The 27,292-nt window shown below is 39.4% G+C and overlaps 1 protein-coding gene across 5 annotated transcripts in view; it reads left to right on the top strand.

Moving 5' to 3' along the window:
* The window catches only part of ntm (neurotrimin), a 252,918-nt gene that overhangs the window by 185,248 nt on the left and 40,378 nt on the right, over positions 1-27,292 (top strand). For all 5 annotated transcript variants that reach the window (XM_037467556.2, XM_062558240.1, XM_037467559.2 and 2 more), the window contains one exon: positions 24,806-25,038. In XM_037467556.2, coding sequence (XP_037323453.2) covers positions 24,806-25,038 — 233 coding nt within the window. The remainder of the gene's footprint in view (positions 1-24,805; positions 25,039-27,292) is intronic.

Below are 27,292 nucleotides of genomic sequence, written 5' to 3'. Positions count from 1 at the left end.
GCCCCCATCCTACTTTTTAAAACTCTAGGAACCACAAGTAGCCCAGCATCTACGGAGCGTAGATGCCTTGTAGGGCAATACGGTGTAACAAGCTCTTTAAGATAGGACGGTGCCTCACCAGCAAGTGCCTTGTAGGTGAGGAGAAGTGCTAGTTGTTGATGAACACTGCTGCCATGTCTAAGCCTTAATAGGGCTGTTTCTATGATGCCAGATTGGGCCCAAATTCTGCAGCCATCAATGGGCCAGAACCTGTTTTAGTGCTGGTTGTGGATAAATGGTGGCCATGTCTCAGCCAGAATAGGGCCAGGTCTTTAACAGCTACATCAGATATGGCAAAAATGAAATGGCCAAAGCTGGCTCACATCTGGCCGTATCGTAGCTGGCTAACTAGGAAATACATGTTCTAATATATATTTTATATAATGTATGTAATATATTTATCCTTTAATATTATAATTAGGGCTGTCAAAAATAGCGCGTTAACGGCGTTGATTAGCTGTTTGTTGTTAATTACGTCAATTTTTTTGACGCATTTCACGCATGCGCAGTGTGACAAATTATTCAGGTCAGTAAAGTGCCTCTTCCTCTAGGGAATGCACTTCATCCTATACAACACATTACTGCCACCTGCAGGCATATGTCAGGTCGTTTGTATGTCTGGTCATCGCAGCCCTAGACCATCAGGAGCACAAACTCACAGCAGAGTGGGATAAACTGCAGAGGCTCGAGACCCTTCTAGAGCCATGCAGGGAAATCAGTCTGTAACTTATCAAATAACATTGCTTTGATTATTTTCTAAAATGAATTAAAAATCCAAATATCAATAACATGTATTTATGTAAAAAATAATAATGATGATAATTATGTATCTGTGTCCTGTTATTTATCATTAGTATGCATTTCAGAAAGAAAAAATGGTTAGGATTCAGGTGTGATTAATCATGATTAATCCACTGAAAATTCTAATTAATTTGATTAAAATTTTTAATCATTTGACAGCCCTAATTATAATGTATTAAAATGTATTTATTATGTAATATTAATAGTATACTGAAGTGGAGTATACTGAATAAGATGTCATTATTTTAAACTGTTATATATTTAATTGCAGCCAGCTGTTTCAGCATGTTTTTTTCCTCTTAGCTGATTTTCTCAAGTCAAATGAGAACCCTGTTATAATCACGGAAGGAGGCTTGAGATTCTACAGGAATTCTCTTCCATGTACATACTTTACTAGCCACCTAATAAGCTCTTTACAATTCAAATGTAAAAAGAAGTTATATTCATCGTATTTTATTCATGTTCATTCTTTTGTATATCCCAGAACCCTTTAACAAGATGGACAAAGGTGTGATAGATATGATGTGTACAGAATGAACAACGATAAAAACAAGAATGGTATCAGAAATGGTAATGGTACCGTGACTACTAAAAATGATGACTGCCATAGACCTACATTGGGAGAAAGATGTCTCTAACTGAGCGTTTGTACTACCCCATGAAGTACCCATCCAATTCAAGTGTCCATGATGCAGGTTGTTTTTGACAGGAGTTATTAGACAGCCTGGGTTATCTCATTCAGACTCTTCAGTGGGCCTCTGCGTATCACTGAATGTCAGCGAGGGCCACTGACCACGCTGAGGTATTTCAATTAGTTTAGAATGGATTGCCTCCGTATGGTCTTAGTATACCATCATTTCCGGACTGTAAGCTGCTACTTTTTTCCCACGCTTTGAACCCTGTGGCTTATACAACGGTGCGGCCATCATGTTTTACGGGCTAACACGCAAGACCGGCAGGTGCAAGTTACAGGCAACCAATCTGGCTGTCGGAGAAGGAAACAGAGCGGTTGCACGTAAACTTGCCATTAATGAATCAATGGTGGAGCTGCCAGCTCTCACGGTTTTGCTGTGTGACACACACTTTTGCATGTTTTTACACACACTCATGCCACACATCCAATAGCTCACGCTAAATAAACAGACCTCGGTCCGAGCCGCGTTCCTCTTCAACCTATCGTCCCGCCACCCCCACAAAATCTCACTCCAAGATTTTTCTGCCGCGTGGACACCTGCGTCTTATAGACCAGTGCGGCTTATATTCAGTTGCGCTCTATAGTCCGGAAATTACGTGAAATTAAAGCAAACCTTACGTCCCTGCACATTCACTTTGCTCTGTAACCCCCGACCTTCTGGGTAGCTTTTCTCACTCCACTCTGTAACGCCCAGACCTTCCGGGTAGTTTTTCTCACTTTGCTCTGTAATGCCCAGACCTTCTGGGAAGTTTTTGTGGTTGAAGTAAAGACTGTTTTTGAACCTGATGGACTCACCTCATGTCAGGTTTTGAGTCCAGGCCTTTTTGGCTCCCAACTCCCTAAGATGCTCTGCATTCGTTCAATCTACTTGTTGAAATTGAACAAAGTTCAGGCTTTAAAAAGTGCCCGATTGCTGATAAGCCATCCCGCCCAGCCTGGAAACAAAAACAAGAACCAGCCAGCACCCAAGATCAAATATATCTCACTCAGTGACAGAAAAAGTCATAATCACCACACTGCAAGTAGAACACAGAGTACCTCTCCCGCTCCAAGTTTAAGTGCAGAATCAAGGCCTGCCACCCCCCCTCTCCAACAAGGAGCTATCGGACAGTCACCACCGAAAGACAGGTTTTGACCTAGCTTTGCTGTCAGATGGGAAATACAAGACTGGTCTTGGTAAGTAAGTAAGTAAGTAAATGCAGTACATACATTCCAATAATTAATAGATACAATCAATATTATTGATTGTATCTATTATTTTCTATTCAGAAATAATCTCTTTTCATTCTGTCGGATATGTAGACCGCATAAACAAGTAGCTGTGAGAGGAAACCAGGCCATTTATAGATTCTCCCTTATAGATTCACAATTCTCCCACATTGTGTCTGAGCATCAAAGACTGACCTGTTGTTACAAGTCAAGTTTGACAGCAGCTAGTCCTATCATGTGCACGTGCACAGACATTTTGGGGGGCATGAAATTAAAAATACCAATAATAAAATAAATAAATAAGCATATTATACTATGATATTTTTTCTACTTTTCTTTTTTCTTGGCATTCTAAAGCAAATTGTGTAAATGAGATTAATCAATGTTTTGCATAATAATATACAAGAGTGACTTACATAATCTCTATAAAGATGACAACACACATACGTACGTTTCTTTACTATGAAAAAATGTCCATTTGGTGACTGAACCCGACCAATACATCAGTACCACCGCCCTCCATTAAATAAAGTCCCTTGATATTATCAATATCAGACACAAGTTTCTCTGTTATTACTTCAGAGTTATAAACTCAAAGGAAGGATGAAAGGTCTTTTAGAAGTTGTAAAATCCCATTGGACATCTAATGCACATTATATTGCTTTTCTTTGCAGCAGGGGGATATTTTTTTCTCAATGACATTGTCATTGTCTTTGTCTCACTTCTCCAATTTAAAAGTTTTGTTCCTGTTCCTAAGAAAAGACTGAGCTATCTGAGAGATATGCATCACAGCATTTAACAAAATTTGGCTTGAGTAGTGTCACGAACCAACGCTCCTCTTCCCCAAAATATTGAGGCCTGAAGACCGGGATCCCAAATCCCCTTCTGTTTACGGCTGCGTTGGTTTGTGCCATTCGGGATCAGCTCATTGAGTGGGCACGGCACCACCTCCCGACACACCTGTGTCTCGTCACCTATCAAGAGGGCCTGTATATAAGTGATTTCAGCACATGGGCCGGCTACTTGCTGAATCTTCCTGTAGTAGCAAACTTAATACTTAAAATGAGCCCCTTCAATTTGCTGTGGTTTTGTTACAAATAGGTAATTGGTAATGGATTCCTTAGGCCTATGGCATCTCATTTATTATTTTTACCAAATGCTGTACAAAAGCGTTTAAATACGTGTGGAAGTGACCGAATGTGTAGAGCTGTGAGTTTGTTATCGTTATTCCTAGCGGTGCGCTTATACGCTGCTTAGTAGAGATGAGCCAGATACTCGGCTGAAACGAGTATCCGGTAAGGATAAAGCACTTTTGCCGAGTACGAGTATTATACGAGTAATACGAGTCCATATCTGTGCTCGGATTGAATAAAAGTCCTCATTGGATAGCTGTCTGTGTCTGCGTTCTGTGGTGGTAGTCACAGCGCCCCTCCCCTACACACATACAGTTTATTGTGTTGCTGTGTCCCGCTCGGCTCACTCGTACACAGAACTCCTCTCTCCCTCCCTCAGTCAGCAGGTTCGCGGGTCTTTCGCGATAAATTTAAAGGATTTCTTCCGCTTCAGGTTTATTTTGTTTACTTCGGTTGTTGTTAACTAGTAGAGTTCAGGTAAACGTGGGGTTTATTAAGACGTGGTTCGTAAGAATGCGACTCGCGTTGCGTCTCTGCCTGTCGGAGTTTTTTTTTTTTTTTTATTTGGCTCGAACCAGTTTTTAGTTTTTTTACTTCACGCACTGACATCTCTCTTCCTCTCTCTGCCAGAGTTTTTTTTTTACCGTCAGCTGGCCCTCTTCACACACACACACACCACAATAATTAAGAATCAATGCTGTTTTAACCGCAGAAATGCGTCAGTACAGTACACTGTTTTCAAAGTTCATGTTTTATATTGGTCATATCACCTGTTAATCAAGCTTCCTGCAAAGGGTCAATTGCATAACGGTTAAAGCCCCGCCCAACTTACGTCAACTTCCGGGTTAAGCCCTGCCCACTTCCGGGTTAGGCCCCGCCCAATCCAAGTACAGATACGGATACAGATAATTCATATGGTTCAACAGATACTGATACAGATATAGATAATGCTGTACTCACTCATCTCTACTGCTTAGTTTTGTGTCCAGCTTTATTAGGCAAAGCTCATACACTTTCTCAGACCTAATTTCATGACGGTTTAGGGTGGAACACATTAAGTGTGGACATTTCTTGGCTTTCTCAATTGTTCTAAAGCTCCTTTTGGGACAAATCTTGCGTTTCCACCTTTTTAATTGAAAACCCCCCTCAAATCATACTTGTAGCGGCGTTCCTTCTCTGACGGACATTTTAAGCCGCTATTGAGCTGCAGACACTTAACGCGTATGACAGAAATTCTTCAATTTAACAATATACACACTTCGGGGCTCTTACAATACCCGATAAAATGTAAGATTAGGTTTTTAGAAGAAAAAAAAACTTTTAAGCACAACTAGAAAATGCATTTCCTGCTGAAAATGCGTTGGAATGCAGGCTGAAAATAATTTGAAAAAGTTGCTTAAAGTACAGAATTGAAACAAGCTGAAATACATTTAAAAATGGCTGAAAATACAGAAATTTTCTAAACATTGCTGAAATAGAAAAGGCTGAAATACATTTAAAATTGCTGAAATTACAGAAATGAGAAAAGCTGAAATGAACTTGAAAGAATTGCAAAAAAAGAAATTGGAGAAGCTTCTATGAATTTGAAAACACAAATAATAAAAGCTGAAATAATAGAAATAGGAAAAGCTGAGAATTAAAAAATACATTTTTTGTAATTGTGGTACTAGTGGTACTAGCAGCAGTAGAAGAAGTAAGTACTAGTTTCACTAGTATTTGAAAGCAATTGTGGTGTACCCATTGTTGAGGTACAGATAATCATTGAGGCTTTTATTTTGAAATAATGGAATTGGGTGGGGGGGGGGGGTTGGGAGACAGAATGATTGTTACTTAAAGCAAATGGACTTGGTAAAATAGAGTTGTACAGCGCTCTTCTAGTCTTCTGACCACTCAAAGCACCTTAACACTACATAACATCATTCACCCAGTCACACAACAATGACAGGACCTACCATACACAGTGGCACCTGCCCAACCAGTAACTAACATTCACACAGTGTAGTCACAGCTAGAGGAACAATGCTGGGATCAAGTGTCTTGCCCAAGGACACAGTGACATACAGGTTAGCCAGGCCTGGGATCAGACCGCCAACCCTCTGATTGGAGGACGGCCGCCCGCGCTCCCCACTCACCCACAGTCGCCCTAAGCTAAGAAAACTAAAGTTATTAATTGATGGGCCTCATCAAACATTACAGTAAGAATTCCCACCATTGGGGTTGAAATACTAGTAGTACTAGTAATATTAGTAGTAGTAAAAGTCATTTTAGTAATACTACCAGTTGAAATACTAGAAGTACTACTAGAAGTACTAGAAATATTAGTAGTGGTTGTAGTACTATTTGAAAGCGCAATAAGTATTCAACGAAACAGCTGAATCCTAAGCTTTATGTTTAAATAACATAATCATTGCAGCTTTTATTTTGAAATGATGGTATTGGGTGAGTGGGTGGGGGGGTGGGGGGGTTGAGAGACAGTATATATTATTTAATAGGCCTCATCAAACATTACAGTAAGAATTCCCTCCATTGGGTTGAAATACTAGTAGTAAAAGTATTTTAGTAATAATACCAGTTTAAATACTAGAAGTACTACTAGAAGTACTAGAAATATTAGTAGTGGTTGTAGTACTATTTGAAAGCGCAATAAGTATTCAACGAAACAGCTGAATCCTAAGCTTCATGTTTAAATAACTTAATCATTGCAGTTTTTATTTTGAAAAGATGGTATTGGGTGAGTGGGTGGGGGGGTGGGGGGGTTGAGAGACAGTATATATTATTTAATAGGCCTCATCAAACATTACAGTAAGAATTCCCTCCATTGGGTTGAAATACTAGTAGTAAAAGTATTTTAGTAATAATACCAGTTTAAATACTAGAAGTACTACTAGAAGTACTAGAAATATTAGTAGTGGTTGTAGTACTATTTGAAAGCGCAATAAGTATTCAACGAAACAGCTGAATCCTAAGCTTCATGTTTAAATAACATAATCATTGCAGCTTTTATTTTGAAATGATGGTATTGGGGGAGTGGGTGGGGGGGTTGAGAGACAGTATATATTATTTAATAGGCCTCATCAAACATTACAGTAAGAACTCCCTCCATGGGGGTTTGAAATGATGAGAGAAGGTGGTCATGTCAGGCTGCACTAATCAGCTAATTAGGATCAGCTGTGAGTCACAGAAAGAGGCCCAGCTCGTTGGCGCGGCAACGGAGCAAGGTGCACTTAGCTCACAGACAGTTACCGAGAACCCACACCTCAAACAAATGCTTTCTGGAGCAAAACTATTTGGAGTAGCCAAAAAATAATTACATTTTGAGCGACACAAGACTCTACCGAACGTTTGAGTGTAGTTTTTATGTCTTTATGTCTTTTAAAACTGCTCTACCAACAGTTTACAAAACATGGACCCTCTCTTGTCTTCCGACTTTGCCCGCACTCTAGCGCTCACTCTAAATTCGAAAAGGACCCCAAAACTAGTGAAACATAATGAGTGGTTATGAAAAAACTATAATAGATATCAACAAGCTGTTTTTTTTAGGAAATTGTTAAGACTTGTGTCAACATTTTAAAGTTTAAATGGTGTCTCTAGCTGAAAGATTGGAAAAGCTGAAAAAGTTGAAAGTTGAAGAAGTTTTAAGAGGATTTGAAAATTTAATCCAATTTAAACCATGTTAAAAAAGGTTGATGTTTTTAATTTATATTAATTCAATTATAAAAGCTAAAAAGCTGAAAAGTCATAGCCCCCCTCTCCTGAAGGAGCTGAACATTTTAAAATTTGAATGGTCTGAATAGCTGAAAGTGTGAAGGAGTTGAAAGGTGCGGCGGAAGAAATAGAAGAACTAGAAAATGCATTTCCTGCTGAAAATGCGTTGGAATGCAGAAAGCTTAAATTAATTTCAAAAAGTTGCTGAAAATACAGAAATGAGAAAAGCTCAAATGAACTTGAAACAATTGCAAAAAAACTGAAATGGGAGAAGCTTCTATGAATTTGAAAACACAGAAATAATAAAAGCTGAAATTAATTTAAACATTGCTGAAATAGAAATAGGAAAAGCTGAGAATATAAAAAATACATTTTGTTGTAATTGTTGTACTAGTGGTACTAGCAGCAGTAGAAGTAGTAAGTACTAGTTTCACTAGTATTTGAAAGCAATTGTGGTGTACCTATTGTTGAGGTACAGATAATCATTGAGGCATTTATTTTGAAATAATGGAATTGGGTGGGGGTGGTTTGGGAGACAGAATGTTTGTCATTCAAAGCAAATGGACTTGGTAAAATAGATTTGTACAGCGCTCTTCTAGTCTTCTGACCACTCAAAGCACCTTAACACTACATAACATCATTCACCCATTCACACACCAATGACAGGACCTACCATACACAGTGGCGCCTGCCCAACCAGTAACTAACATTCACACACACTGTAGTCACAGCTAGAGGAACAATGCTGGGATTAAGCGTCTTGCCCAAGGACACATTGACATGCAGGTTAGCCGGGCCTGGGATCAGACCGCCAACCCTCTGATTGGAGGACGGCCGCCCGCGCTCCCCACTCACCCACAGTCGCCTTAAGCTAAGAAAACTAAAAAGTTATTGATGGGCCTCAAACATTACAGTAAGAATTCCCTCTATTGGGGTTGAAATACTAGTAGTAGTAAAAGTCATTTTAGTAATAATACCAGTTGAAATACTAGAAGTACTACTAGAAGTACTAGAAATATTAGTAGTGGTTGTAGTACTATTTGAAAGAGCAATACGTATTTAACAAAACAGCTTTATCCTAAGCTTCATGGCTAAATTACAGATAATCATTGCAGCTTTTATTTTGAAATGATGGTATTGGGTGAATGGCTGGGGGGGTTGAGAGACAGAATATATTAATTAATAGGCTTCATCAAACATTACAGTAACAATTCCCTCCATGGGGGTTGAAATACTAGTAATATTAGTAGTAGTAAAAGTCATTTTAGTAATAATACCAGTTGAAATACTAGAAGTACTACTAGAAGTACTAGAAATATTAGTAGTGGTTGTAGTACTATTTGAAAGAGCAATACGTATTTAACAAAACAGCTTTATCCTAAGCTTCATGGCTAAATTACAGATAATCATTGCAGCTTTTATTTTGAAATGATGGTATTGGGTGAATGGCTGGGGGGGTTGAGAGACAGAATATATTAATTAATAGGCTTCATCAAACATTACAGTAACAATTCCCTCCATGGGGGTTGAAATACTAGTAATATTAGTAGTAGTAAAAGTCATTTTAGTAATAATACCAGTTGAAATACTAGAAGTACTACTAGAAGTACTAGAAATATTAGTAGTGGTTGTAGTACTAATTGAAAGCGCAATAAGTATTTAACAAAACAGCTTTATCCTAAGCTTCATGGCTAAATTACAGATAATCATTGCAGCTTTTATTTTGAAATGATGGTATTGGGTGAATGGCTGGGGGGGTTGAGAGACAGAATATATTAATTAATAGGCTTCATCAAACATTACAGTAACAATTCCCTCCATGGGGGTTGAAATACTAGTAATATTAGTAGTAGTAAAAGTCATTTTAGTAATAATACCAGTTGAAATACTAGAAGTACTACTAGAAGTACTAGAAATATTAGTAGTGGTTGTAGTACTAATTGAAAGCGCAATAAGTATTTAACAAAACAGCTTTATCCTAAGCTTCATGGCTAAATTACAGATAATCATTGCAGCTTTTATTTTGAAATGATGGTATTGGGTGAGTGGGTGGGGGGGTGGGGGGGTTGAGAGACAGTATATGTTAATTAATAGGCCTCATCAAACATTACAGTAAGAACTCCCTCCATGGGGGTTTGAAATGATGAGAGAAGGTGGAGAGAAGGAGGTCATGTCAGGCTGCACTAATCAGCTAATAAGGATCAGCTGTGAGTCACAGAAAGAGCCCCAGCTCGTTGGCGCGGCAACGGAGTAGCTGCTGTTAGCCCACAGACAGTTACTGAGTACCCACACCTCAAACAAATGCTTCCTGGAGCAAAACTATTTGGAGTAGCCAAAAAATAATTACATTTTGAGCGACACAAGACTCTACCGAACGTTTGAGTGTAGTTTTTATGTCTTTATGTCTTTTAAAACTGCTCTACCAACAGTTTACAAAACATGGACCCTCTCTTGTCTTCCGACTTTGCCCGCACTCTAGCGCTCACTCTAAATTCGAAAAGGACCCCAAAACTAGTGAAACATAATGAGTGATTATGAAAAAACTATAATAGATATCAACAAGCTGTTTTTTTAATGAAATTGTTAAGACTTGTGGCAACATTTTAAAGTTTAAATGGTGTCTCTAGCCGAAAGATTGGAAAAGCTGAAAAAGTTGAAAGTTGAACAAGTTTTGAGAGGATTTGAAAATGTAATCCATTGGAAACCATGTTAAAAAGTTTGATGTTTTTAATTTATATTAATTCAATTAAAAGAGCTAAAAAGCTGAAAAGTCATAGCACCCCTCTCCTGAAGGAGCTGAACATTTTAATATTTGAATGGTCTTAATAGCTGAAAGTGTGAAGGAGTTGAAAGGTGCGGCGGAAGAAATAGAATAATAAAAATAAAAAAAATAAAAAAAAGGCGGAATAAAGAAAAGAAGAACAATACTTGGAATGCTTGAAGCATTCCAACTAATAAGTCGGAATAAAGAAAAGAAGAACAATACTTGGAATGCTTGAAGCATTCCAACTAACTAGAAAATGCATTTCCTGCTGAAAATGCGTTGGAATGCAAGCTGAAAATAATTTCTAAAAGTTGCTTAAAGTACAGAAATGAAACCAGCTGAAATTATTCTAAACATTGCTGAAAGAATAGAAAAAGCTGAAATACACTTAAAAATGGCTGAAAATACAGAAATGAGAAGCTGAAATGAACTTGAAACAATTGCAAAAAAACTGAAATGGGAGAAGCTTCTATGAATTTGAAATCACAGAAATAATAAAAGCTGAAATTAATTTCAAAAAGTTGCTTAAAATGCAAAAAGCTGAAATTATTCAAAACATTGCTGAAAGAATAGAAAAAGGTGAAATACATTTAAAAATGGCTGAAAATACAGAAATGAGAAAAGCTGAAATGAACTTGAAACAATTGCAAAAAAACTGAAATGGGAGAAGCTTCTATGAATTTGAAATCACAGACATAAAAGCTGAAATTAATTTTAAAAAGTTGCTTAAACTGCAACAAGCTGAAATTATTCAAAACATTGCTGAAAGAATAGAAAAAGCTGAAGTACATTTGAAAAGCTGAAATGAACTTGAAAGAATTGGAAAAAACAGAAATGGCAAAATACAGAACGAAAAAAGCTTAAATTACTTATAAACATTGCTGAATCTTTTTCATTCAAACTAAATGAACTTGGTAAATGGACGTGTACAACGCTTTGCTAGTCTTCTGACTACTCAAAGCGCTTTAATACTAGATGACATCTCTCACCCATTAATACATTGATGTCACAACCTACCATACACAGTGGCACCTGCCCATTTGCACAGAATAAACAAGACAGGAGAAGATCCTGGCAACAAGTCAAAATAAAATATAAAAATCTTTTTGCAAATAGTGTAGAAATTACCAAGAGCTTTGTGGCGGTCCCATCAAAAACGCCCCTGGATACTTCCGGATAAGTTAACAGTCATGTCTTGATGATGTCATAGAGATGCGCGGTTTTGTGAAATAAAGATGGACGCATACAGCGCCAATGACTAAAATAAGTACTAAGTGTTTCACTTGGACAATTAAATGTTAGTGGACACACACAAATACTACAGCCCCCATCTCGATTACAATTGTTCACTCCTCAGTGCGCAGTTTCGCCCACCAGCGGACCCCCTCCTCCCCCCCTAACCCCGGCTGGCCCACCGTAACTTTTGACTTTCTTATTAACTGACGGACCTTCTTGCGGTCCGATGAAGGTTATTAATAGTATATTAGGTTGACGCTTTGTTGCGTAAAATAAAGACCAAACGATCTCCTGTCATTCGCGTAAGAAAACAAACTCACGTGTCTGCAGCTCAATCACCGAAGGAACAACGTCACGCCACTCCCCGTAACTTTTGACGTGCTTATTAACCTACGGACCTTCTTGCGGTCCGCGAAAAGGTTATTAATAGTATCACTCGCGTAAAAAAATAAACTCACGTGCCTGCAGCTTAATGACAACACCGAAGGAACAACGTCACAACCACGGTTTAAGTCTCCAGCGGGGAGTAGCCTCGTTAGCAGTTTAGCTAGCTAGCAATCTAGTACTTATGGCTCTCACATGTCTCAAATATCTTACGGTCCAGCCTCCACATTACTTACGGTCTGCTCATCCCGGGTCTCCGTCCCAACTCACGACACGCACGTCCACACGTACCGTTATCTAACCACGGTTAAACCTGCACGTCCCTGAGCTGCGTCTTTATGGCCATCGATCAACAGCTGATCGCTAATTAGCTCGCAGTGAAGAGAGTGAAGAGATTTAGACAAAATCCACACCTCAAACAAATGCTTCCTGGAGCAAAACTATTTGGAGTAGCCAAAAAATAATGACATTTTGAGAGACACAAGACTCTACCGAACGTTTGAGTGTAGTTTTTATGTCTCTATGTGTTTTAAAACTGCTCAAACAGCCGTTTACAAAAAGTGTACCGGCTGTGTTTTTTTTTTTTAAATGTCGGCAGATTTGTATGGAAGCGTATGGGGCTCGGGGCAGACTTTGTCTCACAACCAGGCTCCTCACGCAAAAAGTAAATAACTCTGACATTCCAAACTTATACGAGTCCAACCAGCACAAGCACGGCTAATGTTTTCTTTTTAAATGAAGGCTGAAAAGTGAATATTGTGGCCGTAAAGAGAAAAGTGCCTCTTTTTTTTTTACTGAATCCTGACATGGCGCTCACTCTAAATCGCGGGACAATCCGGAAAACTCCACTCTAAATTCGAAAGAAACCCCAAAACTAATGAAACATAATTAGTGATTATGAAAAAACTATAATAGATATCAACAAGCTGTTTTTTTTATGAAATTGTTAAGACTTGTGTCAACATTTTAAAGTTTAAATGGTGACTCTAGCTGAAAGATTGGAAAAGCTGAAAAAGTTGAACAAGTTTTGAGAGGATTTGAAAATGTAATCCATTAGGAAACCATGTTAAAAAGTTTGATGATTTTAATTTTTATTAATTCAATTATAAGAGCTAAAAAGCTGAAAAGTCATAGCACACCTCTCCTGAAGGAGCTGAACATTTTAATATTTGAATGGTCTTAATAGCTGAAAGTGTGAAGGAGTTGAAAGGTGCGGCGGAAGAAATAGAATATGAAGAAGATGAATAAGTCGGAATAAAGATTAGAAGAACAATACTTGGAATGCTTGAAGCATTCCAACTAATAAGGCGGAATAAAGAAAAGAAGAACAATACTTGGAATGCTTGAAGCATTCCAACTAACTAGAAAATGCATTTCCTGCTGAAAATGCGTTGGAATGCAGAAAGCTGAAATTAATTTTAAAAAGTTTCTTAAAGTACAGAAATGAAACAAGCTGGAATTATTAAAAACATTGCTGAAAGAATGGAAAAAGCTGAAATACATAAATGAGAAAAGCTGAAATGAACTTGAAAGAATTGCAAAAAAACTGAAATGGGAGAAGCTTCTATGAAGCTGAAATTAATTTCAAAAAGTTGCTTAAAATGCAACATGCTGAAATTATTCTAAACATTGCTGAAATCGAAAAGGCTGAAATACATTTAAAAATTGCTAAAAATACAGAAATGAGAAAAGCTGAAATGAACTTGAAAGAATTGCAAAAAAAAAACAGAAATGGGAGAAGCTTCTATGAATTTGAAAACACAGAAATAATAAAAGCTGAGAATTAAAAAATACATTTTTTGTAGTAATATAAGGTTTAGTACTATAGTTGTACTAGTGGTACTAGCAGCAGTAGAAGAAGTAAGTACTAGTTTCACTAGTATTTGAAAGCAATTGTGGTGTACCTATTGTTGAGGTACAGATAATCATTGAGGCTTTTATTTTGAAATAATGGAATTGGGTGGTTTGGGAGACAGAATGTTTGTTATTCAAAGCAAATGGACTTGGTAAAATAGATTTGTACAGCGCTCTTCTAGTCTTCTGACCACTCAAAGCACCTTAACACTACATAACATCATTCATCCATTCACACACCAATGACAGGACCTACCATACACAGTGGTGCCTGCCCAACCAGTAACTAACACTCACACACACTGTAGTCACAGCTAGAGGAACAATGCTGGGATTAAGCGTCTTGCCCAAGGACACATTGACATGCAGGTTAGCCGGGCCTGGGATCAGACCGCCAACCCTCTGATTGGAGGACGCCCGCCCGCGCTCCCCACTCACCCACAGTCGCCCTAAGCTAATAAAACTAAAGTTATTAATTGATGGGCCTCATCAAACATTACAGTAAGAATTCCCTCCATTGGGGTTGAAATACTAGTAGTACAAGTAGTAGTAAAAGTCATTTTAGTAATAATACCAGTTGAAATACTAGAAGTACTAGAAATATTAGTAGTGGTTGTAGTACTATTTGAAAGAGCAATACGTATTCAACAAAACAGCTTTATCCTAAGCTTCATGGCTAAATTACAGATAATCATTGCAGCTTTTATTTTGAAATGATGGTATTGGGGGAGTGGGTGGGGGGGGGTTGAGAGACAGAATATATTAGAAGGCCTCATCAAACATTACAGTAAGAACTCCCTCCATGGGGGTTGCTTTGAAATGATGAGAGAAGGTGGAGAGAAGCAGGTCATGTCAGGCTGCACTAATCAGCTAATTAGGATCAGCTGTGAGTCACAGAAAGAGGCCCAGCTCGTTGTCGCGGCAACGGAGCAGCTGCGCTTAGCTCACAGACAGTTACTGAGAACCCACACCTCAAACAAATGCTTCCTGGAGCAAAACTATTTGGAGTAGCCAAAAAATAATGACATTTTGAGAGACACAAGACTCTACCGAACGTTTGAGTGTAGTTTTTATGTCTCTATGTGTTTTAAAACTGCTCTACCAGCAGTTTACAAAACATGGACCCTCTCTTGTCTTCCGACTTTGTCTGCACTCTAGCGCACACTGTAAATTCGAAAAGGACCCCAAAACTAGTCAAACATAATTAGTGATTATGAAAAAACTATAATAGATATCAACAAGCTGTTTTTTTAATGAAATTGTTAAGACTTGTGTCAACATTTTAAAGTTTAAATGGTGTCTCTAGCTGAAAGATTGGAAAAGCTGAAAAAGTTGAAAGTTGAACAAGTTTTGAGAGGATTTGAAAATTTAATCCATTGGAAACCATGTTAAAAAGTTTGATGTTTTTAATTTATATTAATTCAATTATAAGAGCTAAAAAGCTGAAAAGTCATAGCACACCTCTCCTGAAGGAGCTGAACATTTTAATATTTAAATGGTCTTAATAGCTGAAAGTGTGAAGGAGTTGAAAGGTGCGGCGGAAGAAATAGAATAATAAAAATAAGGCGGAATAAAGAAAAGAAGAACAATACTTGGAATGCTTGAAGCATTCCAACTAATAATATGAAGAAGATGAATAAGGCGGAATAAAGATTAGAAGAACAATACTTGGAATGCTTGAAGCATTCCAACTAATAAGAAGATGAATAAGGCGGAATAAAGATTAGAAGAACAATACTTGGAATGCTTGAAGCATTCCAACTAATTAATGAATTTCAAAATGTGCGATATATTAGTTTTGTTAATTCTAACAAATAACGAAGAAAAAAAATTGGTGTTTTTTGTTTTGATGGTTTCTCAGACCTTATTGATATTACTTTTTCATATAGTTTAGCCTCTTCTGACACCGATCTATTTATTTTCCATCATGGTGTTAGTTTTCTTTAGTTTAGTTTCCTTCATTCATTGCAATAAACTCAGACTGAGCTCAGCTAGGCAAAAAAAAAAAAGATTTATCTGATTGTCATTTGTCATTCACTCCACCTGTTTTTTTTTAAGGTGGTTCAGATGTCCTCAGCTGTCCTCATTCATTCTTGGGCCAACACTCAGTTAAAGAGACGGGCGATAAGCCTGGGAGATATAGCAATCTTTTTAATGTATCTCACCCTGCTTGTCCTTCACACAATGACATAATTCACTTTAGCGCTGATACTTCGTACTGTACAGTATAGGATTTCATCTCATTACATGGATTCAAGCATAATTTATTGTCATCAGACTACAAAGGACTGCATCTGTAGCCCATCTGCAACACAAGAAATTCAAACTAAAAATATACTAACCCAGGATGGACAAAGTAATGCTCGCGTAACTTTTATTACCAAATAGTACCACAACAAACTCCACTTCTTCCTTCCTTCTTAATTTGTTGAGGTCCCCTGTCCTTGTGGTACCTCTCGATTGTGGCCTACAGCAGTTTATTGTTCTAATGTCGTTGTTTCTGTACCATAGATCTATTGCGTTTTTGTCACATTAACTTGTCTAAATATTCTATAGAAAATATATCACTTTCAATTCGTATGTTCCTTATTATTCTCCATAAAGAGTGACTCCCGACACTCTAGTAAGTACCTCACCATCTACATGTTGACTGAAGAAAGAGAGCTGTGGATCTCTTGATATGAGTAAAACAGATTAACTTTTCAGGGGCCTCATTGTACTAGCGTCAAAGCAGCTACATGAAGCCAGCAGTTGATCATTTAACATTCTTTAATAGGATTTACAGATTTACTCAAGGTGGCAACATCTCTATGAGTAACACTGCTTTAGAAGGTAGCCCTGTGGACATCTGGTTTTCAGGTTTCACCAGTCCAAAGTAGTATCTTCTGAGTACTAAAGAGTGAGGCCTGGTGATTACTCTTCCCTCAAACTTGTTTTACTAATCAGAAGTCTATTCCCCATTTCACACCCTGTGATGCATAATGGGTAGCGCATGCTGTGATGCTTTAAGATGCAGCGAGCAGATGAATTCCTCCGATATGTTACATGGAGACAAGTATGTTGACACAGAACTGTTTCTCTAATGCATGAATTGGGTCAAAAATAGCCCCTTCAGTGTAACTGGTGATGCTTATCATTGGTATTATGGGAAGACATTAGAAAGCTCAAGTGGCTCTTTTTCAATCGTGTGATGACAGCGTTTGTTTTTGCATTTTGGACAACATGGATGGAAAACATAAATACCTACGCAAAGCACAGGGTGCACACACTTATTAATCTCTGCTGTAAACGTCTTTCTTACATGTGCCGATGTTTGCCTTTAGATGATTATGAAAGCAGTTGTCTATGAACTATGGAATAAAAGAAATTTTACATCACAATACAATACATCACACTCAGACTTTTGGCCATTTAGACATTACTCTTGCTGTTGATTGTTATTTCATACAATTTGATGTAATTTGCTGCTTAATAGAACCTGCTGTTTCTAGACAGAACATATAGTCGTTATCTTGGTGTGTGCTTCAGTAAAATGTAATTCGTCTTCTATTATTACTGAGATCCTGCATTTTAAAGACAACCATGAGACTGTAAATGCAACATGTTTTAGAGGTTGCTCCTATTTAGGATTTATACTTATACTGCACTCTTAAATTCTTATGACTCAAGGATTTCATAGCTACAAAAATAACTTGTCCCAGCGGATTCATGAACATAATTTAACTCAGATTCTGAGTAGTTATATGTAACCTTTTTAATTCATGTATGTATAACCCATTCTGTAATTTTTTTTAAACTTTTACTTCAGACCACTATACTAGTACATCCCCTTCTCATTTAATCCAGTATAGCATCGAGCTAAAAGTAGCACCATCAACATTATTAATATAACAATTACTCTTGAGTAACTCCATTGATTACTATCATTTATTTTGTCTTTTTGTTTACGCTTTTGGGGAATATATGCCGGCTAGAAAACGACCTGCCACATGGAAACATTTATGGAATGCAGTTAAATCCCTTCTGGCTGCTGCACCACTTCTGTATTCAAATATGTATTCTATCTTTATCACATCCTGGGTAAAATTCTAACTGACAAGGAGATGTCATGTTTTACAAGTGCCAAAGTCTGGACTTGAGGTGTAAGCAGAATCCTTGCTTCATGACCGATGACACTGCTGGTGGCGCAGTCCAAAGAACAGCAAACACAAACATCTTGATTTTTTAAATTAGTTTAAATTATATATTTGGTGTCAGTTAAAGCACTATAATATATTGAGTAATGCATCTACATCCTTGCTTATAAAAAACGATTCAGAGATTAGAGAAATTTCTTTCACAGTCAGATATTAAAGTAGTCAAGTCATTTGTCGCCAATTGGAGCTTTAATTGTCACAATTTGATTGCAACTGTATATGTTTGTCATGTTTTTGTCATTGGTGGACCACATGGGTTTACTGCTTCATATCATGCCACAACCGCTCACTTGGAGCCTGTTTTACAATACTTTTCTATGATACTGTATTCATCAACAAATGATGCCATGTGGTCGGTGAGTGGTCAAAGAACTATACCAATACTGTTAAACTTCTTTAACTTTCAAATCTTCCTACGGAATCTTCCATCACCATTATCTTCCGAAACCATTTCAACTTTAAAATGTTGACAAAGCTTTGAACTATTTAAAAAGAAATCATCTATTTTCAGTTTTTTCAATATCACTGATTATTATGTTTCATGAGTCTTTCAGACCACTTTTACAAGACATTTACAAGAGTATATTATTATTATATTATATATATATATATATATATTAAAAATTCTGAAACTGCTATTAAAAGTCATATTTCTGACAGCGTAGAAGTGTATCTCTGCGTTCGGCAGAGTATTGGGCCTCTAACCATATCCATATTTTCTGGATTGGATTTATAGTTTTGTGTCTAGGGAACCTTTTGTAACTTTGACATTCCATATGCCTTTTAATGCACAGCTGCACCATCACCGTGGCAACCGAAAAGACAGAATCACTCAGTCTCTCACACTGATTGGCATTAACCAATTCATCGAGTCACATGACGCAGTTATACAATCATCTCAGACCAACATTTTGCCTTTTCTGCAGGAAATGTATTTTCTTGTATTGTACTGAGTGTGTACTGTGTATACTGAGCCGACTAAAAGTCGGGCGAAGCCCTATTGAGTTTCGAAGAATTATTATTATGGCCTGAGCCGACTGAAAGTCGGTCGAAGCCCTATTGTGTTTTGAAGAATTATTATTATTATTTCACCACTTCAATCACACTTTTGGGGACTTTATCATATTCAAAAGCCTACAAGCCTAACATTATGTGGACCCAGGTTCGAATCCTGTCAGAGGTACAGATTTCATCTCCTCTTTTTAACCGCGTGTCCAGCTGATATAAGAAACAAAGGTGCTTTTGAGATACTAAATATACTCCATTATTTACTAAGCTTGTCTCCCACAATAAAGTTAAAGACGTAGTCACTTATGATTTCAATTTAACTTGGTATTTCATCTAACCTGCCCCCAAGGAGATTTTTTTTTTGATCATTGTAAACCTTCTCTGCAAGGAGGGCTAACAATGCATGGTGGCTATTCATTAATGAACTGGGTAAAGAGCTTGTCATGCCACATATGAAAAGGCTCATAGAGGGCAATCTTTCCTTAACTAAATGGGGGAGATCCAACTTATTTCAGTGACGTTTTGATCATTGATTCACAACAAGTCCTCTGTCGTAGAGGTTGGCTCCATGCATAGGGAACTGTAGACCTGGGTTTGATTGATTTTTTTTCCTCTTCTTGACCTGCGTGTCCGGCTGACCGCTGCCATGCAAGGAGAGGCGAAGGCCCGTTCATCGCTGCTCGCAGCTTTAATTTATTCATGTTTGTGTATAATGACATTTTTACTTCAGACCAGTAAAATCATGGGCGATCATCCAGCGGGCTGGGCTGGACCCCCTGGCTGGATTCAGCCCGCAGGTCGTATGTTTGACACCCCTGGTCTAGAGTGTTATTTTATTGGTCATACACATCTATGCTTTGATGATTCTTGGTAAAGTTGAAGTTTAATTAAGATACTTTTTTGACTCGCAGGTCAAAGCTGCTTTTCAATCGACAAGTAATGGCTATCAACCCCCCCTCCATTGGTTGGTCCTGGTCCGTTCAGAAAAAAACAAGCCTGTCTGTCTGTCTGTCAGAAGAGGGAACCGTCCCAACCATTCCATACATTCTTGGTCATTACCTTACTCGGATGACTTGTACTGATTGGAGTCAGCAAGGGTTGCTTTTGAATCAAATTAAATGTGTCCGTTTGTAAGCAAGGATCGCTAATTAGCACTACCACGTTTTTGGTCGATCTCTCGGCGGGCGATCTCCTGACTGCCTGACCGCGATTGACCTATTGGGCGCCCCTAGTGTAGAGTGACTATTAAACCTGAATATAGATGTGAATGAGACTTTCTGCACATATATAGACTGAGAAACCTTGCTATTGTAGTAGGCAAACGTCAACATAAGAGGTCCTGAAAGCTGATTCTACTTTTCAATTCCTCCTCATTTGATGTCTACCAAACAATCAGCGACTTCATTCTTATATCCTATGACATCATTGAGTTCAAAGTGCACGCCCCCCCACTCACATAACATGACTGATGTAAATACTTTGCTAGGAAACCGTCAACAGTGTCACTGAAGTTCAAAAATATGATATATGTTAGAAAGAATAACAATAACAACAAATAAAAGTGAACCACAATTCAAATATACATGTGACAGAATCTAAAGAATTAGTGAATCCAAACCCCTAAATATTTCTAATCAGACTTTCCTGAGATTACTTTACTATTAGTTTTCCTGTAAAAAATGAAGCAGATTCGCATTCTGCTTTTTTCTGGAAAATACAGGAAGCTTTTGTGGACTTTTGACGATAACGGTAGATACTCACTAACTGCCAACGGTAGATGTGCTGGACCAACTTAAAAAAATGCATTCGTCTTCAGACTTGAGGGAACAACCATGTGCTAAAGCTCTGAATGTCACCTTAAAGCGTGACACAAGGGGAGGAAAACAGGGTTCTGCTTTCCTCTATGGTTAAACTGTATGCTCTAGTGAAGTAAAAGAACTGGAGGTGAGCAAAGACAAGATTTTTAGGGTTATCTTACATTGTTCTTTAAATTCTTTAATCCTGATTTTATAAGGTATTTTCATGAGGTAGGAGGTAAAATGAAATAATTTGATGTAGCCATGGAATGGAGACACTACTTTCCTTTTCCTTCCTTCCCTTTTTATTACACACACACACATATATATATATTAGGGCTGTCAAAAATAGCGCGTTAACGGCGTTAATGAGCTGTTTGTTGTTAATTACGTCAATTTTTTTGACCCATTTCACGCATGCGCAGTGTGACAAATTATTCAGGTCAGGAAAGTGCCTCTTCCTCTAGGGAATGCACTTCATCCTATACAACACATTACTGCCACCTGCAGGCATATGTCAGGCCGTCAGGTTCAGCAAGTCATTTGCGCCAGAGACCCAAGAAAATGGTTAGGATTCAGGTGTGATTAATCATGATTAATCCACTGAAAATTCTGATTAATTTGATTAAAATTTTTAATCATTTGACAGCCCTAATATACTAGATGTATGTATATTTTCTCTACCAAGTACCACAAATGGCTCAAAGATGCAACTGACTACTGCCGCCACTGAAGTGGAAGTGACTGCTGTAACAGCGTTAATGGTGCAGAGATTGTTTATGATCTGCTCCTGTACCATTGCCACACTGTTGTGTTTCCTTTAGGTCGGAAAATTAGGGCACATAAAGCTAAATGAACCCAAATGATGAACAGGCAAAAAGCCAGAGCCAGACAGACAGCTGAGACAAAACAGCCAGAGAAACTTAAACGAAGACCGCTTTTAGGCCCTCAAAACTTCATGCACAACGCTAACCGAGCTATGTGCTAAGCTCAAAGCTAAAAATAAGACTGGGAGGGACGAAGCAAAGAAATTTGGGAATTATCGGGGTGCCTGAATCCATTGAATGACCCAAACCCACAAGCTTCTTTTCTGACACCCTGGTGGAAATACGAGGCTATGATGTGCTGGGTTCGGCCCCAGAGCCGGACCGGGCACACCGCACATTTGCAGCTAAACATCGCCAAGGAGACAGACCCAGGCCGGTGATAGTGTGCTTTCATCGCCATCAAACCAAAGACTTCCAAGAATCCCGGAAGTGGAAGAACGACCTAAACTACAGGGTCACCCTGGTACGCATTCATGAGGACTACTGCCTGATTCCTGCATAAAGGCAGAAACTAAAGCTCTGCAAACCTGTGGTGAGGGAATCCAAGAAGTGGACCAGCGAGGCGCTTGAGGTTCTTCAGGCCTGTTTTGACTGCACAGACTGGGATGTTTTAACATAACTTCGCATAACATAAGTTAACATAACGTAACGTAACGTAACAAACGACAAACCCTGGTTTACAGCGGAACTCAGAAAACTACGTCTGCAGAAGGATCAGGCATTTAGGAGTGGGGACAAAGACTTGTACACAGAGTCAAAATACAGGTTTAGCAAGGCGGTGAGAGAAGTTAAACGACTGTACTCTGAGAAACTCCAACAACAGTTCTCAGCTAATGACTCTGCTTCAGTTTGGAGAGGCTTCAAACACCTTACAAACTACAAGCCGAAAACCCCCCATTCCATGAATGACCTCCGCCTGGCAGACGAGCTGAATGAGTTCTACTGCAGATTTGAAAGACAATGTCCTGACTCCATCCCCCACAACTCCACCACCCCTCCCTCCCCCGACCCATCAGTGGCTCACACCTTTGGATTAACTTCCCCTTCCCCACCGGCCCTCTTCTGCATATTGGAAAGTATGAACCCATAATTAGAAACAAAAAGCAACACCGCTACTGCAGCAAAAGACAAACGGCGTGGGAGAAAACTGCTGCTCAGGTCAACACGCAAGTTCCAATATAGTGTTGTCAGTTAATATTTAATGTACACACTAATCATAATCCACACTTTTTACACTACATAATACACATAGAATGCACTACACAGTCTTGAAATACACACCATGCTCATATTTAATCACAAGAATAATATCGCTGGTAAAAACTGGTACAATGGTATTGGACGTATAATGTATTTTATTCAGGTGCATCCAGTGGAACTCTTCTTTAATGGCTCTTTGTGGTGGCGGGGTGTGGTTAGCTCAGCTGCAGAGGGGGAGCTTGGGGGAGGGGTTCAGGGAACGGTGCCGGTAGGTAACGAGCGCAGCTGAAAGACCTTTGGACTGATTGTCTCCCCTCTGATTAAAAACAGTGAGCAGGACTGGAAGAAGGTGTGTGTGGCTGGAGCAGACGCTCAGGGGCGAGGCCGAGGAGCGAACCACAGCAACCAGATCACAGATGTGAAGCTAAAAATAAAGTCTGTTATCAAACTGACTGCCACAGTGGCGCCTGATCAAGGATGGAACCAAGTGATCAACACGCTGAGGGAATGGTGCAGCCGGCTGTCACACTCGGGCAAATGCTAGGCGAGATCGCGGCAATGCAGCACGAGCAAACCGAGTCCAACCGGCACTTCCAAGCCCAGACGGACCGACGAACCCGGTGTGTTTGCTGCACATGATGACGCCGGCGGACGAGGTACAGTCGTACCTGGAGATGTTCGAGGCAATGGCAGGGGCGCGCGGGTGGCCTGCGGACAAGTGGGCGATCCGCCTATTGCCACTGCTGACCGGGGAGGCGCAGACGGCCGCCCTGGGGCTGCCACCCGGGGTTAGACACGGCCGAGGCTCCCCCCCGAGGACCACAGGAGGCGTTTTCGGGAGGCGAGGCTGGGGGCCCGGAGGACCGTCCAATTGCCTTCACCCAACGGCTAAAGGACGCGGCCAACAGGTGGCTGCAGCCGGGGGGCGCGGGTGGAGCACTGGCGGTGGTGGAGAAGTTCCTGCAGGGTCTGCCGCCGCGGACCTCGTCGTGGGTCCAGTACCACCGTCCGGCGACGCTGGAGGCTGCCGTCACCTTGGCGGAGGACCACCTGGCTGTTCACCCCGCGGGCGCCCGCCCGCGTCTGCCATCCATTAATTGTTAAATCTATGACAAACGTGATAAAAAATATCTTTTTTATAAAATTGTGCTGTTTGCCGTTTCTATTTTCATTTGTTGTGTTGGCATTGTGGTTGTTGGGGGATCTATCCAGCCTACAACTCATATCTCCTCAGAGCGATGTGTGTGTCTGTCTATTTCTGTATCCAGTGGCAGTTTGTCACATTTAAGTACCTCCAATTGATGCACAACTGAATGTATTATCCTGTTAATCCTCACCCTATGGAGGTACCCATGTTCTCCTTTTCATCTGAATATGTTGTAAAATAAATTTTAAAAAATTACAGATAGCAAAGTACTAGCATGCATTGTGTGGGTTTATAACCCTTGTTATATTTTGATGTAATTTCTTCATATAGTTGTCTTACTAGCATGTTTGACAAAACAAAGAGGGTCTTAAAGGTAAAATATAAAAAGTAGTTTAAGTAGAGCTGCTCCGTATGTGTCTACTCCCGATATATTCCAAGCAAAAGTCTTCCACTTTCCTAATTCTTGTTGTTGAGGTTTTGTACCCTCTTGGTGGAATACACTTATTGTAAGTCACTTTGGATAAAAGCGCCGGTTAAAGGAAAAATGTAAGCAACTGCTCGCATTTTACATATTCTGTTAAGCTGCCTAGAGGAAAATTTAATTCCACTGTTTTGACTTGGCGACTGAGAACCAATTGATATCTATGACAAACGTGGAATTCAATTCTGTGTTTTGCTTGATTAACGACTACAAACACTCAATGTACAAATCATATAATTTTGGATTTAAGGAGTACTTAATCTTAAAATATGTAACCACTGTGGTCAAATCCATATTTCTCATGCTGTTTTTTATTTCGATTTCTTCACAGGTGTGCACAGGGGGACAAGGTGACACACACAGCTTGGCTAAACCGGTCAAGTATCCTTTATGCCGGAGAAGACAAATGGTCGGTGGATCCCAGAGTGAGTCTGGTGACCCTTAATCAAGAGGAGTTTAGCATCAAGATTGAAAACGTGGATTTGACAGATGAGGGGCAGTATGTGTGTGCAGTCCAAACAAGCAGCAGGCCAAGAACCACCTCAGTGCACATCCTTGTCCAAGGTAACACATATACACTACTTGAACTCCACTTCTGCCACTATTATACTACTAAATGATAATAACATTATAATCAATGAGTGTGTTCTTATGAAAAATGAATATTTTACAAAGATGTATCTGCAATGTACCTGTATATTTAGTTTGACTGTTGTCTAATGTAACCGTGTAAAGCAGGGGTGTCAAACTCATTTTAACAGAGGGCCACATCAGCATATTGGCTGTCCTCAAAGGACCAGATGTAACTTAAATGTAACTACTCATTATTTATTATAACTTATTCAAGTGACAATTACAGTTGCATAGAAAACATATGTTTGCTTGTTTCTCTAACATAAATCCTTTAAAATGTTGTCAGCTTATGAAAACCCACATAACTCCATTAATGAAGGATCAAACTGTCCAAGTGAATAAAGAAAAATAACATAAAACTGAGCTGCAAAGAACATGTATATAACACATGTAGCATTTTACAAAAAAAGGCTGCACACAGCCGTGCATCCAACTGATGGTTTGATGACAACAATTTGTCTGCATTCACACATAAGACCTGCAAACATTAAATAATTACAACAGCAGCTACACATAAATAATATGTAATCAACTAAAAATACCAAAATAAAGGTTGACTCAGTTCACAACTATATTAGTCAAGTTTTTCAGTTAGTCTTTGATGAGGAGATGCTGCCTGTCCTTGAACACACCAAGTGGATTCTCTCTCTACTATCGATTGATCATGTTCTGAAAATGATAAACACAAAACAAAATGCAAGCACAATCATTAAATTGCACACAGTTTAACTGTTCTTCTTGGTTGAATTACATTTTATTATATTTTAATTAAGTTTTAAAAAAAATGCTTTCTGACAAGATATCTGACACCGTTTTCCCGTTGCCATTGTGTCAATGTCTGGTTTTAGGTCCTGTGCTGAGGCAATGCGTAGAACAGCATGGAGGTTGTCATCCGTGAGGCGTGATCTGTGCTTGTTTTTGTTCAGAACAGTTTGTTCAAAAACTGTTCGCACAGATAGGTGCTCCCAAACATGGACAGAACACGGGCAGCATGAAGTCGAAGCTGTGGCATCAAACCAGGGGGCAGCAGACGGTAAAAGTCCTGAATTGCAGCATCCTGGAACTTTGCTCTCAGGCCACTGTCGCTTTGAAGCTCAATTAGCTCCATCTGAAGGTGTTTGGGTGCAGTGCAGACATCGGTGGTGAAAGGATTGGCAAAGATGTCAAAGCCAGACTGTTGTGCTCTGAAGTCAGAGAAGCGCCAATCAAACTCAGTCTTTAACCTGCTCAGTTTGGTAGCCAACTGAGTACATGAAAAAGTCTCGGGAAATGAGGCGGACAAGATTGTCCTGTTTCACTTGCCACATCCATAAGTCCAATTTACGCTGGAAAGCCGTGATCGTGTCGGACATCTGCATGATGACTTGTTTGCGTCCCTGCAGCTTCTGATTCAGCTGGGCGAGATGGTCGGTTATGTCACACATCCACTTTGGATCTGATAGTTCAGACATGAGTTTTCCTTTACTCTGCATAAAAAGAGCAATGTCTTCCCTGAGCTCAAAAAATCGCTTGAGGACTTTGCTCCTACTCAGCCACCTCACTTCTGTATGGTACAGCACATCCCCGTGTTCCGAGCCCATCTCCAGCAAAAACTGCTGGAACTGACGGTGATTCAGGCCACGCGCCCAAATGAAGTTCACGGTTTTCATGACGGTGGTCACAATGTCCTCCATCCCCAGCACCTTCCCACACAAAACTTCTTGATGGATAATGCAATGATACGTTATCAGAGGCGTGTGACATTTTTTGCATTTTGCCCTTCATTAGTCCAACCAAGCCCATTTTTCCTCCACACATTGCCGGTGCACCGTCTGTAGTTAATCCTACCAAGTTTTCCCACTGCAATGCATACTTACGGACTTCTCCACCGCATCAAAAATGTCCTGTCCCGTCGTGGTCCCATGCATTGCAGCCACATCCAACAGCTCCTCAGTGATAGAGAGGTCCGACTTTACGCCTCTAATGAAAATTGATAACTTGGCTGTGGATTTCATGAACAAACTCTGCTGCGACCGCAGTTTGCCTTTTAATTCTTGGGCAATTTGTTGCTTTTCTTGAAGGCTAGCTTTAGCGTACTTAGCTCCGGGTTTGGTGTCAAAATGTCGACGCAGATTGACAACCGACACCGCCTCGTAACTCAAAAGACATACTGGTCTTTCTCCTTGAAGCACAAACAAGTATTCGC

The sequence above is a fragment of the Pungitius pungitius genome, chromosome 16 (assembly GCF_949316345.1).
Source record: "Pungitius pungitius chromosome 16, fPunPun2.1, whole genome shotgun sequence".
Classification (NCBI taxonomy): domain Eukaryota; kingdom Metazoa; phylum Chordata; class Actinopteri; order Perciformes; family Gasterosteidae; genus Pungitius; species Pungitius pungitius.
The sequence above is the reverse complement of the archived record's forward strand: the minus strand, read 5'-3'. Positions and strand labels throughout refer to the sequence as shown.